The sequence below is a fragment of the Ascaphus truei genome, chromosome 7 (genome assembly GCF_040206685.1).
Source record: "Ascaphus truei isolate aAscTru1 chromosome 7, aAscTru1.hap1, whole genome shotgun sequence".
Taxonomy (NCBI): domain Eukaryota; kingdom Metazoa; phylum Chordata; class Amphibia; order Anura; family Ascaphidae; genus Ascaphus; species Ascaphus truei.
Genome location: NC_134489.1, coordinates 40,077,908 through 40,093,884, shown reverse-complemented (window position 1 = coordinate 40,093,884; position 15,977 = coordinate 40,077,908). Strand labels below are relative to the sequence as shown.

Genomic DNA, 15,977 nt, shown 5'->3' with positions numbered 1-15,977 from the left:
GCAGATACGCAGCGCTACGTGCAGATACACAGAGCTACGTGCAGATACACAGCGCTACGCGCCGATACACAGCGCAACGTGCAGATACACAGCGCTACGTGCCGATACACAGCGCTACGTGCCGATACACAGCGCTACGTGCAGATACGCAGAGCTACGTGCAGATACGCAGAGCTACGTGCCGATACGCAGAGCTACGCGCCGATACACAGAGCTACGTGCCGATACACAAAGCTACGTGCCGATACACAGAGCTACGTGCAGATACACAGCGCTACGTGCAGATACACAGAGCTACGCGCCGATACACAGAGCTACGCGCAGATACACAGCGCTACGTGCCGATACACAGCGCTACGTGCCGATACACAGCGCTACGTGCAGATACGCAGAGCTACGTGCAGATACGCAGAGCTACGAGCCGATACGCAGCGCTACGCGCAGATACACAGAGCTACGTGCCGATACACAGTGCTACGCGCCGATACACAGAGCTACGTGCCGATACACAGAGCTACGTGCAGATACACAGCACTACGTGCCGATACACAAAGCTACGTGCCGATACACAGAGCTACGCGCAGATACACAGAGCTACGCGCCGATACACAGCGCTACGCGCCGATACACAGCGCTACGTGCAGATACACAGCGCTACGCGCCGATACACAGCACTACGTGCCGATACACAAAGCTACGTGCAGATACACAGCGCTACGCGCCGATACACAGCGCTACGTGCAGATACACAGAGCTACGTGCAGATACACAGCACTACGTGCAGATACACAGCGCTACGTGCAGATACACAGCGCTACGCGCCGATACACAGAGCTACGTGCCGATACACAGAGCTACGTGCAGATACACAGCACTACGTGCCGATACACAGAGCTACGCGCAGATACACAGAGCTACGCGCCGATACACAGCGCTACGCGCCGATACACAGCGCTACGTGCAGATACACAGCGCTACGCGCCGATACACAGCACTACGTGCCGATACACAAAGCTACGTGCAGATACACAGCGCTACGCGCCGATACACAGCGCTACGTGCAGATACACAGCGCTACGTGCAGATACACAGCGCTACCCGCCGCTACGCAGCGCTACGTGCAGATACACAGCGCTACGTGCAGATACGCAGAGCTACGTGCTGCGTCGATACGCAGCGCTACGTGCAGATACACAGCGCTACGTGCAGATACGCAGAGCTACGTGCTGCGTCGATACGCAGCGCTACGTGCAGATACACAGCGCTACGTGCAGATACGCAGAGCTACGTGCTGCGTCGATACGCAGCGCTACGTGCAGATACACAGCGCTACGTGCAGATACGCAGAGCTACGTGCTGCGTCGATACACAGCGCTACGCGCCGATACACAGAGCTACGCGCCGATACACAGCACTACGCGCCGATACACAGAGCTACGTGCAGATACACAGAGCTACGTGCCGATACACAGAGCTACGTGCCGATACACAGCACTACGCGCCGATACACAGCGCTACGTGCCGATACACAGAGCTACGCGCCGATACACAGCACTACGCGCCGATACACAGCGCTACGTGCCGATACACAGAGCTACGTGCAGATACGCAGAGCTACGTGCCGATACACAGAGCTACGTGCAGATACACAGAGCTACGCGCCGATACACAGCACTACGCGCCGATACACAGCGCTACGTGCCGATACACAGAGCTACGTGCCGATACACAGCACTACGTGCAGATACGCAGAGCTACGTGCAGATACACAGCGCTACGTGCAGATACGCAGAGCTACGTGCCGATACACAGCACTACGCGCCGATACACAGCGCTACGTGCCGATACACAGAGCTACGTGCCGATACACAGCACTACGCGCCGATACACAGCGCTACGTGCCGATACACAGAGCTACGTGCCGATACACAGCACTACGCGCCGATACACAGAGCTACGTGCAGATACACAGCGCTACGTGCAGATACGCAGAGCTACGTGCTGCGTCGATACACAGCGCTACGTGCCGATACACAGAGCTACGCGCCGATACACAGCACTACGCGCCGATACACAGCGCTACGTGCCGATACACAGAGCTACGTGCCGATACACAGCACTACGCGCCGATACACAGCGCTACGTGCCGATACACAGCGCTACGCGCCGATACACAGTGCTACGTGCAGATACACAGAGCTACGTGCCGATACACAGCACTACGCGCCGATACACAGCGCTACGTGCCGATACACAGCGCTACGCGCCGATACACAGTGCTACGTGCAGATACACAGAGCTACGTGCAGATACACAGCGCTACGTGCAGATACGCAGAGCTACGTGCTGCGTCGATACACAGCGCTACGTGCCGATACACAGAGCTACGCGCCGATACACAGCACTACGCGCCGATACACAGCGCTACGTGCCGATACACAGAGCTACGTGCCGATACACAGCACTACGCGCCGATACACAGCGCTACGTGCCGATACACAGCGCTACGCGCCGATACACAGTGCTACGTGCAGATACACAGAGCTACGTGCCGATACACAGCACTACGCGCCGATACACAGCGCTACGTGCCGATACACAGCGCTACGCGCCGATACACAGTGCTACGTGCAGATACACAGCGCTACGCGCCGATACACAGAGCTACGTGCCGATACACAGAGCTACGTGCCGATACACAGAGCTACGTGCAGATACACAGCGCTACGTGCCGATACACAGAGCTACGCGCAGATACACAGCGCTACGCACCGATACACAGCGCTACGTGCCGATACACAGAGCTACGTGCAGATACACAGAGCTACGTGCCGATACACAGCGCTACGCGCCGATACACAGCGCTACGTGCCGATACACAGAGCTACGCGCAGATACACAGCACTACGCGCCGATACACAGAGCTACGTGCCGATACACAGAGCTACGTGCCGATACACAGCGCTACCTGCAGATACACAGAGCTACGCGTCGATACGCAGCGCTACGTGCCGATACACAGAGCTACGTGCAGATACACAGCGCTACGTGCAGATACGCAGAGCTACGTGCTGCGTCGATACACAGCGCTACGTGCCGATACACAGAGCTACGCGCCGATACACAGCACTACGCGCCGATACACAGAGCTACGTGCAGATACACAGCGCTACGTGCAGATACGCAGAGCTACGTGCTGCGTCGATACACAGCGCTACGTGCCGATACACAGAGCTACGCGCCGATACACAGCACTACGCGCCGATACACAGCGCTACGTGCCGATACACAGAGCTACGTGCCGATACACAGCACTACGCGCCGATACACAGCGCTACGTGCCGATACACAGCGCTACGCGCCGATACACAGTGCTACGTGCAGATACACAGAGCTACGTGCCGATACACAGCACTACGCGCCGATACACAGCGCTACGTGCCGATACACAGCGCTACGCGCCGATACACAGTGCTACGTGCAGATACACAGCGCTACGCGCCGATACACAGAGCTACGTGCCGATACACAGAGCTACGTGCCGATACACAGAGCTACGTGCAGATACACAGCGCTACGTGCCGATACACAGAGCTACGCGCAGATACACAGCGCTACGCACCGATACACAGCGCTACGTGCCGATACACAGAGCTACGTGCAGATACACAGCGCTACGTGCCGATACACAGCGCTACGCGCCGATACACAGCGCTACGTGCCGATACACAGAGCTACGCGCAGATACACAGCACTACGCGCCGATACACAGAGCTACGTGCCGATACACAGAGCTACGTGCCGATACACAGCGCTACCTGCAGATACACAGAGCTACGCGCCGATACACAGTGCTACGCGCCGATACGCAGAGCTACGTGCAGATACGCAGCGCTACGTGCAGATACACAGAGCTACGTGCAGATACACAGAGCTACGTGCAGATACGCAGCGCTACGCGCCGATACACAGTGCTACGTGCAGATACACAGAGCTACGTGCAGATACACAGAGCTACGTGCCGATACACAGCGCTACCTGCAGATACACAGAGCTACGCGCCGATACACAGTGCTACGCGCCGATACGCAGAGCTACGTGCAGATACGCAGCGCTACGTGCAGATACACAGAGCTACGTGCAGATACACAGAGCTACGTGCAGATACACAGAGCTACGTGCCGATACACAGAGCTACGTGCCGATACACAGAGCTACGTGCAGATACACAGAGCTACGTGCCGATACACAGAGCTACGTGCAGATACACAGAGCTACGTGCCGATACACAGAGCTACGTGCCGATACACAGAGCTACCTGCAGATACACAGAGCTACGCGCCGATACACAGTGCTACGCGCCGATACGCAGAGCTACGTGCAGATACACAGAGCTACGTGCAGATACACAGAGCTACGTGCCGATACACAGCGCTACGTGCCGATACGCAGAGCTACGTGCCGATACACAGAGCTACGTGCCGATACACAGAGCTACGCGCCGATACACAGCGCTACCTGCAGATACACAGAGCTACGCGCCGATACACAGTGCTACGCGCCGATACGCAGAGCTACGTGCAGATACGCAGCGCTACGTGCAGATACACAGAGCTACCTGCAGATACACAGAGCTACGCGCCGATACACAGTGCTACGCGCCGATACGCAGAGCTACGTGCAGATACGCAGCGCTACGCGCCGATACACAGCGCTACGTGCAGATACACAGAGCTACGTGCAGATACACAGAGCTACGTGCAGATACACAGAGCTACGTGCAGATACACAGCACTACGTGCAGATACACAGAGCTACGTGCCGATACACAGCGCTACCCGCCGCTACGCAGCGCTACGCGCCGATACGCAGAGCTACGCGCCGATACGCAGAGCTACGCGCCGATACGCAGAGCTACGCGCCGATACGCAGAGCTACGCGCCGATACGCAGCGCTACGCGCCGATACGCAGAGCTACGCGCCGATACGCAGAGCTACGCGCCGATACAGAGAGCTACGCGCCGATACAGAGAGCTACGCGCCGATACACAGAGCTACGCGCCGATACACAGCGCTACGCGCCGATACACAGAGCTACGCGCCGATACAGAGAGCTACGCGCCGATACACAGAGCTACGCGCCGATACACAGAGCTACGTGCAGATACGCAGAGCTACGCGCCGATACACAGAGCTACGCGCCGATACACAGAGCTACGCGCCGATACACAGCGCTACGTGCAGATACGCAGAGCTACGTGCCGATACACAGCGCTACGCGCCGATACACAGAGCTACGCGCCGATACAGAGAGCTACGCGCCGATACACAGAGCTACGCGCCGATACACAGAGCTACGTGCAGATACACAGAGCTACGTGCAGATACACAGCGCTACGTGCAGATACGCAGAGCTACGTGCAGATACACAGCGCTACGCGCCGATACACAGCGCTACGTGCAGATACACAGCGCTACGTGCCGATACACAGCGCTACGTGCAGATACACAGAGCTACGCGCAGATACACAGAGCTACGCGCAGATACACAGCGCTACGTGCAGATACACAGCGCTACGTGCCGATACACAGCGCTACGCGCAGATACACAGAGCTACGCGCAGATACACAGAGCTACGCGCAGATACACAGCGCTACGTGCAGATACACAGCGCTACGTGCCGCTACGCAGCGCTACGCACCGATACACAGCGCTACGTGCAGATACACAGAGCTACGTGCAGATACACAGCACTACGTGCCGATACACAGCGCTACCCGCCGCTACGCAGCGCTACGCGCCGATACGCAGAGCTACGCGCCGATACGCAGAGCTACGCGCCGATACGCAGAGCTACGCGCCGATACGCAGAGCTACGCGCCGATACGCAGCGCTACGCGCCGATACGCAGAGCTACGCGCCGATACGCAGAGCTACGCGCCGATACAGAGAGCTACGCGCCGATACAGAGAGCTACGCGCCGATACACAGAGCTACGCGCCGATACACAGCGCTACGCGCCGATACAAAGAGCTACGCGCCGATACAGAGAGCTACGCGCCGATACACAGAGCTACGCGCCGATACACAGAGCTACGCGCCGATACACAGAGCTACGCGCCGATACACAGCGCTACGCGCCGATACACAGAGCTACGCGCCGATACACAGAGCTACGCGCCGATACACAGAGCTACGCGCCGATACACAGCGCTACGCGCCGATACACAGACCTACGTGCAGATACACAGAGCTACGTGCAGATACACAGAGCTACGTGCAGATACACAGCGCTACGCGTCGATACACAGCACTACGCGCCGATACACAGCGCTACGCGCCGATACACAGCGCTACGCGCCGATACACAGCGCTACGCGCCGATACACACAGCTACGCGCCGATACACACAGCTACGCGCCGATACACAGCGCTACGCGTCGATACACAGCGCTACGCGCCGATACACAGCGCTACGCGCCGATACACAGCGCTACGCGCCGATACACAGCGCTACGCGCCGATACACAGCGCTACGCGCCGATACACAGCGCTACGCGCCGATACACAGCACTACGTGCCGATACACAGCGCTACGCTGCGATACGCAGAGCTACGCGCCGATACGCAGCGCTACGCGCCGATACGCAGCGCTTCGCGCCGATACGCAGCGCTACGCGCCGATACGCAGCGCTACGTGCAGATACGCAGCGCTACGTGCAGATACGCAGAGCTACGTGCCGATACACAGAGCTACGAGCCGATACACAGCGCTACGTGCCGATACACAGAGCTACGTGCCGATACACAGAGCTACGTGCCGATACACAGAGCTACGTGCCGATACACAGAGCTACGAGCCGATACACAGAGCTACGTGCCGATACACAGAGCTACGTGCCGATACACAGAGCTACGTGCCGATACACAGAGCTACGCGCAGATACACAGAGCTACGCGCAGATACACAGAGCTACGCGCAGATACACAGAGCTACGCGCAGATACACAGCGCTACGAGCCGATACACAGCGCTACGTGCAGATACACAGAGCTACGTGCAGATACACAGAGCTACGCGCAGATACACAGAGCTACGCGCAGATACACAGAGCTACGCGCAGATACACAGAGCTACGCGCAGATACACAGAGCTACGCGCCGATACGCAGCGCTACGCGCCGATACGCAGAGCTACGCGCCGATACGCAGAGCTACGCGCCGATACGCAGCGCTACGCGCCGATACGCAGCGCTACGCGCCGATACGCAGCGCTACGCGCCGATACGCAGCGCTACCTGCCGATACACACAGCTACGCGCCGATACACAGCGCTACGCGCCGATACACACAGCTACGCGCCGATACACACAGCTACGCGCCGATACACACAGCTACGCGCCGATACACAGCGCTACGCGCCGATACACACAGCTACGCGCCGATACACAGCGCTACGTGCCGATACGCAGCGCTACCTGCCGATACGCAGAGCTACGTGCCGATACGCAGCGCTACGTGCCGATAATGGGCAATCTGCGACAGGGGAACGCCACTAATTGTGGGGTCACTGGGTATCAGGAGACCTGGATGTCGGGGGATGTGCCACAAACTGTGGCAACACTAACACGGCGTTCACTGTGGCGACGCGCCATTCATTTTGCGGACATGCCATTTGATGGGGTACACTGAATGTCACGCTGCATCAGTTAATATAACTCACAAAATGTGTATACTTAGTGATGTTAATGGTGGCTTTTCCTTTCCTGTTACAACCTAAATATGGCAGTCAGGGGCTGTGTGTGTATTTAAAGGCTCCCGAAACGTGGCACAATCAGTAGTATATTTTTAGTAATACTTTGATCAATGGGTACAGAGCAATGTCACAGGGGCATTTAAATGTACACTGCGTGGGTTATATTAACATGCAGCCTGGCATCCTGTGTACCCCATCTAATTGCAAGTGTGTGGCATGTCCCTACAGTAACTGTCATGTCCCCCGAAACAGTGCCACCCACAGTAACCACGGTCCCCCGCCACAGCAGCTGCTGTGTACCTCGACAGTGCCCCCCCACAGTAACCACCTTCTCCTCCAACAGTGCTCACCATGTCCCCTGTCACAGTGCCGGCTGTGTCCCCTGTCACAGTGCCTGCCACAGTAATCGCCGTGTCCCCTGTCTTAGTGCCCATGTCCGCTGTCACTGTGCCCATGTCCCCTGTCACAGTGCCCATGTCCCCTGTCACAGTGTCCGCCACAGTAAGTGCCATGTCCCCTGTCTTAGTGCCCACCACCACAGTGCCCTCCGTGTCCCGTCAAAGTGACGACCACCACAATGTCCGCCGTGTCCCCTGTCACAGTGCCCGCCGTGTCCCGTCACAGTGCCTGCCGTGTCCCGTCACAGTGCCCACAATATCCCTGTCACAGTGCCCGCCGTGTCCCGTCACAGTGACCACCACAGTGCCCGCCGTGTCCCCAGTCACAGTGCCTGCCGTGTCCCCTGTCACAGTGCCCGTCGTGTCCCCTGCCACAGTGCCCACAATATCCCTGTCACAGTGCCCGCCATGTCCCCTGTCACAGTGCCCGCCGTGTCCCCCGTCACAGTGCCCGTCGTGTCCCCTGCCACAGCGCCCACAATATCCCTGTCACAGTGCCCGCCATGTCCCCTGTCACATTGCCCGCCGTGTCCCCTGTCACAGTGCCCGTCGTGTCCCCTGCCACAGTGCCCGCCGTGTCCCGTCACAATGCCCGCCGTGTCCCCTGTCACAGTGCCCGTCGTGTCCCCCTGTCACAGTGCCCACAATATCCGTCACAGTGCCCGCCTTGTCCGTCACAGTGACCACCACAGTGCCCGTCGTGTCCCCTGTCACAGTGCCCACCACAGTGCCCGCCGTGTCCCCGTCACAGTGCCCATCACAGTGCCCGCCGGTCCCCTGTCACAGTGCCCGCCGTGTCCCCTGTCACAGTGCCCACAATATCCGTCACAGTGCCCGCCTTGTCCCGTCACAGTGACCACCACAGTGCCCGTCGTGTCCCCTGTCACAGTGCCCACCACAGTGCCCGCCGTGTCCCCGTCACAGTGCCCGTCGTGTCCCATGCCACAGGTGCCCACAATATCCCTGTCACAGTGCCCACCGTGTCCCCTGTCACAGTGCCCGTCGTCTCCCATGCCACAGTGCCCACCGTCTCCCATCACAATGCCCGCCGTGTCCCGTCACAGTGCCCACCACAGTGCCCGCCATAGTAATTGCTGTATCCCCTGTCACAGTGCCGCCGTGTCCCGTCACAGTGCCCGCCGTGTCTCCTGTCACAGTGCCGCCGTGTCCCCTGCCTCAGTGCCCGCCGTGTCCCTATCACAGTGCCCGCCGTTTCCAATTTCACAGTGCCCGCCGTGTCCCTGTCACAGTGCCCGCCGTGTCCCCTGTCACAGTGCTCGCCGTGTCCCCTGTCACAGTGCCCGCCGTGTCCCCTGTCACAGTGCCCATCACAGTGCCCGCCGTGTCCCCTGTCACTGTGCCCGCCGTGTCCCCTGTCACAATGCCCGCCGTTTCCCGTCACAATGCCCACCACAGTGCCCGCTGTGTCCCGTCACAGTGCCCGCCGTGTCCCCTGCCTCAGTGCCCGCCGTGTCCCCTGTCTCAGTGCCCGCCGTGTCCCCTATCACAGTGCCCGCTGTGTCCCCTGTCACAGTGCCCGTCGTGTCCCCTGTCACAGTGCCCGCCGTGTCCCCTGTCACAGTGCCCGCCGTGTCCCCTGTCACAGTGCCCGCCGTGTCCCCTGTCACAGTGCCCGCCATAGTAATCGCCGTGTCCCTTTTAGTGCCCACCGTGTCCCCTGTCACAGTGCCCACCAGTGCCACCGTGTCCTCGGTCACAGTGCTTGCCGTGTCCCCTGTCACAGTGCTTGCCGTGTCCCCTGTCACAGTGCCCCGCCGTGTCCCCTGTCACAGTGCCCGCCGTGTCCCCTGTCACAGTGGCCGCCATAGTAATCGCCGTGTCCCCTTTCAGTGCCCACCGTGTCCCCTGTCAGTGCCCACCGTGTCCCCAGTTATTGTAAGAAGTGGTAGTTTTCATCCCAAAATACACCCCCCCCCCCCCCCGTGTGTCTCGGTACTCTTCCCTCCCCCCCTTGGTGTGTCTCGGTATCTCCCCTCCCCCCTTGGTGTGTCTCGGTACTCTCTCTCCCCCCCCCCCTTCTCCCGTGTCTCGGTACTCTTCCCCCCTTCTCCCGTGTCTCGGTACTCTTCCCCCCACGTGTGTCCCGGTACTCTCTTCCCCCCCTCGGTGTGTCTCGGTACTATCCCCTCGGTGTGTCTCGGTACCCCTCCCCCCCTCGGTGTGTCCTGGTATTCCGGTCCCCCCCCCTCTCGGTGTGTCCTGGTACTCCCCTCCCCCCCCCCTCTCGGTGTGTCTCGGTATTCCCCTCCCCCCCCCTCTCGGTGTGTCTCGGTATTCCCTCCCCCCCTCTCGGTGTGTCTCGGTATTCCCTCCCCCCTCTCGGTGTGTCTCGGTATTTCCCCTCCCCCCCCTCTCGGTGTGTCTCGGTATTTCCCCTCCCCCCCCCTCTCGGTGTGTCTCGGTATTTCCCCTCCCCCCTCTCGGTGTGTCTCGGTATGCCCCTCCCCCCTCTCGGTGTGTCTCGGTATGCCCCTCCCCCCCTCTCGGTGTGTCTCGGTATGCCCCTCCCCCCCTCTCGGTGTGTCTCGGTATTCACCCCCCCCCCCCCTCTCGGTGTGTCTCGGTATGCCCCATCCCCCCCTCTCGGTGTGTTTCGGTATGCCCCTCCCCCCCCCTCTCGGTGTGTCTCGGTATGCCCCTCCCCCCCCCCCTCTCGGTGTGTCTCGGTATGCCCCTCCCCCCCTCTCGGTGTGTCTCGGTATGCCCCCCCCCCCCTCTCGGTGTGTCTCGGTATTCCTCTCCCCCCCCCTCTCGGTGTGTCTCGGTACTCCCCCCTGTGTCCCCCCCGTACCCCGGTACCTTTAGCTCCGCCAGTTCCGCCATCTTGAGACATGGCTCCGAGACAGGAGAGAGCCAGGGACCGGGGGGAAACTACCAGCCCGGGGGGGGGGGGAAACTACCAGCCCGGGGGGGGGGGGGGAAACTACCAGCCCGGGGGGGGGGGGGAAACTACCAGCCGGGGGGGGGGGGGAAACTACCAGCCCGGGGGGGGGGGGGGAACTACCAGCCCGGGGGGGGGGGGGGGAGGAAACTACCAGCCCGGGGGGGGGGGGAGGGAAACTACCAGCCCGGGGGGGGGGGGAGGAAACTACCAGCCCGGGGGGGGGGGGGAGGGAAACTACCAGCCCGGGGGGGGGGGGGAACTACCAGCCCGGGGGGGGGGGGGAACTACCAGCCCGGGGGGGGGGGGGAACTACCAGCCCGGGGGGGGGGGGGGGGGAAACTACCAGCCCGGGGGGGGGGGGGGGGGGGGAAACTACCAGCCCGGGGGGGGGGGGGGGAAACTACCAGCCCGGGGGGGGAAACTACCAGCCCGGGGGGGGGGGGAAACTACCAGCCCGGGGGGGGGGGGGGGGGAACTACCAGCCCGGGGGGGGGGGGGGGGGGGGAAACTACCAGCCCGGGGGGGGGGGGGGGGAACTACCAGCCCGGGGGGGGGGGGGGGGAAACTACCAGCCCGGGGGGGGGGGAAACTACCAGCCTGGGGGGGGGGGGAACTACCAGCCCGGGGGGGGGGGGGGGAACTACCAGCCCGGGGGGGGGGGGGGGGGGGGAAACTACCAGCCCGGGGGGGGGGGGGGGAACTACCAGCCCGGGGGGGGGGGGGGGGGGGAAACTACCAGCCCGGGGGGGGGGGGGGGGAACTACCAGCCCGGGGGGGGGGGGAACTACCAGCCCGGGGGGGGGGGGAACTACCAGCCCGGGGGGGGGGGGGGGAACTACCAGCCCGGGGGGGGGGGAAACTACCAGCCCGGGGGGGGGGGGAAACTACCAGCCGGGGGGGGGGGGAAACTACCAGCCCGGGGGGGGGGGGGGGGGGAAACTACCAGCCCGGGGGGGGGGGGGGAAACTACCAGCCCGGGGGGGGGGGGGGAAACTACCAGCCCGAAACTACCAGCCCGGGGGGGGGGGGGGAACTACCAGCCCGGGGGGGGGGGGGGGGGAAACTACCAGCCCGAAACTACCAGCCCGGGGGGGGGGGGGGGGGGAACTACCAGCCCGGGGGGGGGGGGGGGGGAACTACCAGCCCGGGGGGGGGGGGGAACTACCAGCCCGGGGGGGGGGGGGGAACTACCAGCCCGGGGGGGGGGGGGGGGAACTACCAGCCCGGGGGGGGGGGGGGGGAACTACCAGCCCGGGGGGGGGGAAACTACCAGCCCGGGGGGGGGGAAACTACCAGCCCGGGGTGGGAAACTACCAGCCCGGGGTGGGAAACTACCAGCCCGGGGGGGGGGGGGGGAAACTACCAGCCCGGGGGGGGGGGGGGAAACTACCAGCCCGGGGGGGGGAAACTACCAGCGGGGGGGGGGGGAAACTACCAGCCCGGGGGGGGGGGGGGGGAAACTACCAGCCCGGGGGGGGGGGGGGAAACTACCAGCCCGGCGGGGGGAACTACCAGCCCGGGGGGGGGGGGAAACTACCAGCCCGGGGGGGGGGAAACTACCAGCCCGGGGGGGGAAACTACCAGCCGGGGGGGGGGGGAAACTACCAGCCCGGGGGGGGGGGGGGGGAACTACCAGCCCGGGGGGGGGGGAAACTACCAGCCCGGGGGGGGGGGGAAACTACCAGCGGGGGGGGGGGGGAAACTACCAGCCCGGGGGGGGGGAAACTACCAGCCCGGGGGGGGGGGAAACTACCAGCCCGGGGGGGGGGGGAACTACCAGCCCGGGGGGGGGGGGGGAACCTACCAGCCCGGGGGGGGAACCTACCAGCCCGGGGGGGGAACCTACCAGCCCGGGGGGTGGGGGGGAACCTACCAGCCCGGGGGGTGGGGGGGAACCTACCAGCCCGGGGGGGGGGGGAACCTACCAGCCCGGGGGGGGGGGAACCTACCAGCCCGGGGGGGGGAACCTACCAGCCCGGGGGGGGGGAACCTACCAGCCCGGGGGGGGTGGGGGGGAACTACCAGCCCGGGGGGGGAACTACCAGCCCGGGGGGGGGACCTACCAGCCCGGGGGGGGGGGGGGAACTACCAGCCCGGGGGGGGGGGGGGAACTACCAGCCCGGGGGGGGGAGGGAACTACCAGCCCGGGGGGGGGGGAGGGAACTACCAGCCCGGGGGGGGGGGAGGGAACTACCAGCCCGGGGGGGGGGGAGGGAACTACCAGCCCGGGGGGGGGGGAGGGAACTACCAGCCCGGGGGGGGGGGAGGGAACTACCAGCCCGGGGGGGGGGGGGGGGGAGGGAACTACCAGCCCGGGGGGGGGGGGAGGGGAAACTACCAGCCCGGGGGGGGGGGGGGAAACTACCAGCCCGGGGGGGGGGGGGGAACTACCAGCCCGGGGGAGGGGGGGACTACCAGCCCGGGGGGGGGGGGAGGGAACTACCAGCCCGGGGGGGGGGGGAACTACCAGCCCGTGGGGGAACTACCAGCCCGGGGGGGGAACTACCAGCCCGGAAGGGGGGGGGGGAACTACCAGCCCGGGGGGGGGGGGGGGGGAACTACCAGCCCGGGGGGGGGGAACTACCAGCCCGACGGGGGGGGGAACTACCAGCCCGAGGGGGGGGGGAACTACCAGCCCGAGGGGGGGGGAACTACCAGCCCGAGGGGGGGGGGAACTACCAGCCCGAGGGGGGGGGAACTACCAGCCCGGGGGGAACTACCAGCCCGGGGGGGGGGGGAAACTACCAGCCCGGGAGGGGGGGGAGAACTACCAGCCTGGGGGGGGGGGAACTACCAGCCCGGGGGGAGGGGGGGGACTACAGCCCGGGGGGAGGGGGGGACTACCAGCCCGGGGGGAGGGGGGGACTACCAGCCCGGGGGGGGGGGGGAGGGAACTACCAGCCCGGGGGGGGGGAACTACCAGCCCGTGGGGGGAACTACCAGCCCGGGGGGGGGAACTACCAGCCCGGGGGGGGGGGACTACCAGCCGGGGGGGTAACTACCAGCCCGGGGGGGGAACTACCAGCTTGGGGGGAGAACTACCAGCCGGGGGGGGGGACTACCAGCCCGGGGAGGGGGGGGAACTACCAGCCCAGGGGGGGGGGAACTACCAGCCCAGGGGGGGGGAACTACCAGCCCGGGGGGGGGGAACTACCAGCCTGGGGGGGGGAACTACCAGCCCGGGGGGGGGGGGGAATTACCAGCCGGGGGGGGGACTACCAGCCGGGGGGGGGAGAACTACCAGCCGAGGGGGGGAACTACCAGCCCGGGGGGGGGGGGAACTACCAGCTTGGGGGGGAGGGGGACTACCAGCCGGGGGGGGGGGGGGGGAACTACCAGCCCGGGGGGGGGGGGAACTACCAGCCCGGGGGGGGGAACTACCAGCCCGGGGAGGGGGGAGGAACTACCAGCCCCGGGGGGGGGGGGGGAGAGAACTACCAGCCGGGGGGGGGGGGGGAGAACTACCAGCCGGGAGGGGAGGGGGAGAACTACCAGCCGGGAGGGGAGGGGGGAGAACTACCAGCCGGGAGGGGGGGGAGAACTACCAGCCGGAGGGGGGGAGAACTACCAGCCGGGAGGGGGGGGGAGAACTACCAGCCGGGAGGGGGGGGGGAGAACTACCAGCCGGGAGGGGGGGGGGAGAACTACTAGCCGGGAGGGGGGGGAGAACTACTAGCCGGGAGGGGGGGGAGAACTACCAGCCGGGAGGGGGGGGGGGTAGAACTACCAGCCGGGAGGGGGGGGGGGAGAACTACCAGCCGGGAGGGGGGGGTGAACTACCAGCCCGGGGGGGGTGAACTACCAGCCCGGGGGGGGGGGGAACTACCAGCCGGGGGGGGGGGGGGGGAACTACCAGCCGGGGGGGGGGGGAACTACCAGCCCGGAGGGGGGGAGAGGAACTACCAGCCCGGAGGGGGGGGAGGAACTACCAGCCGGGGGGGGGGGGGGAACTACCAGCCCAGGGGGGGAATTACCAGCCCGGGGGGGGGGGGGGAATTACAGCCCGGGGAGTGGGGGGAACTACCAGCCTGGGGGGGGGAACTACCAGCTCGGGGTGGGGGGGGGGGAACTACCAGCTTGGGGGAGAGAACTACCAGCCGGGCGGGGGGGAACTACCAGCTTGGGGGGGAACTACCAGCCGGGGGGGGGGGGAACTACCAGCCCGGGGGGGAACTACCAGCCCAGGGGGGGGGAACTACCAGCCCGGGGGGGGGGGGGGAACTACCAGCCATGGGGGGGGAGAACTACCAGCCTGGGGGGGGGGGGGGGAAACTAGCAGCCGGGGGGGGGACTACCAGCCCGGGGGGGGTGGTGGGGGGACTACCAGCCCGGGGGGGGTGGTGGGGGAATTACCAGCCCGGGGGGGGGGAATTACCAGCCTGGGGGGGGGGGGGGGAATTACCAGCCTGGGGGGGGGGGGAGAACTACCAGCCTGGGGGGGGGGGGGAGAACTACCAGCCTGGGGGGGGGGGAGAACTACCAGCCTGGGGGGGGGGGAGAACTAGCAGCCCGGGGGGGGGAAACTAGCAGCCCAGGGGGAGGGGGAACTAGCAGCCCGGGGGGGGAACTACCAGCCCGGGGGGGGGACGGACTACTAATCCGGGGGGGGGGAAACTACTAGTCCGGAGGGGGAGGGGAGACTACCAGCCGGGGGACGACAAGCCATTATTTTGTGTAGGGGGAACACAAATGTCATTGTGGGGGGGACACACTGGTCATTGTGTGTCTGTGCGGGGGGGGGGAGAAACAGGCCATTATTGTGTGGGGGGGAGAGGGGGACATGGCCCATTACCATGTTTGTGATGTGACAGGGGGACAGACGACTATACTAAAACCGCGACTGGAATAATGAAATATCAGCACTCACAGATAAAAGGAAAATAAATGCAATTTTAATCCCATGGTTTAAAAAAAAATA

The 15,977-nt window shown here is 64.3% G+C and overlaps 1 protein-coding gene across 6 annotated transcripts in view; it reads right to left on the bottom strand.

The window, feature by feature from the left end:
- PIAS3 (protein inhibitor of activated STAT 3) overlaps positions 1-15,977 on the bottom strand; it is a 42,879-nt gene that overhangs the window by 26,236 nt on the left and 666 nt on the right. For 4 of the 6 annotated variants that reach the window (XM_075607858.1, XM_075607859.1, XM_075607860.1 and 1 more), the window contains exon 1: positions 10,975-11,055. The exons of the other annotated variants lie outside the window; for them this stretch is intronic. In XM_075607858.1, coding sequence (XP_075463973.1) covers positions 10,975-10,998 — 24 coding nt within the window. In that variant the 5' untranslated portion in view covers positions 10,999-11,055. Of the gene's footprint in view, positions 1-10,974; positions 11,056-15,977 lie in introns of those variants that run through there. 6 annotated transcript variants of the gene reach the window in all.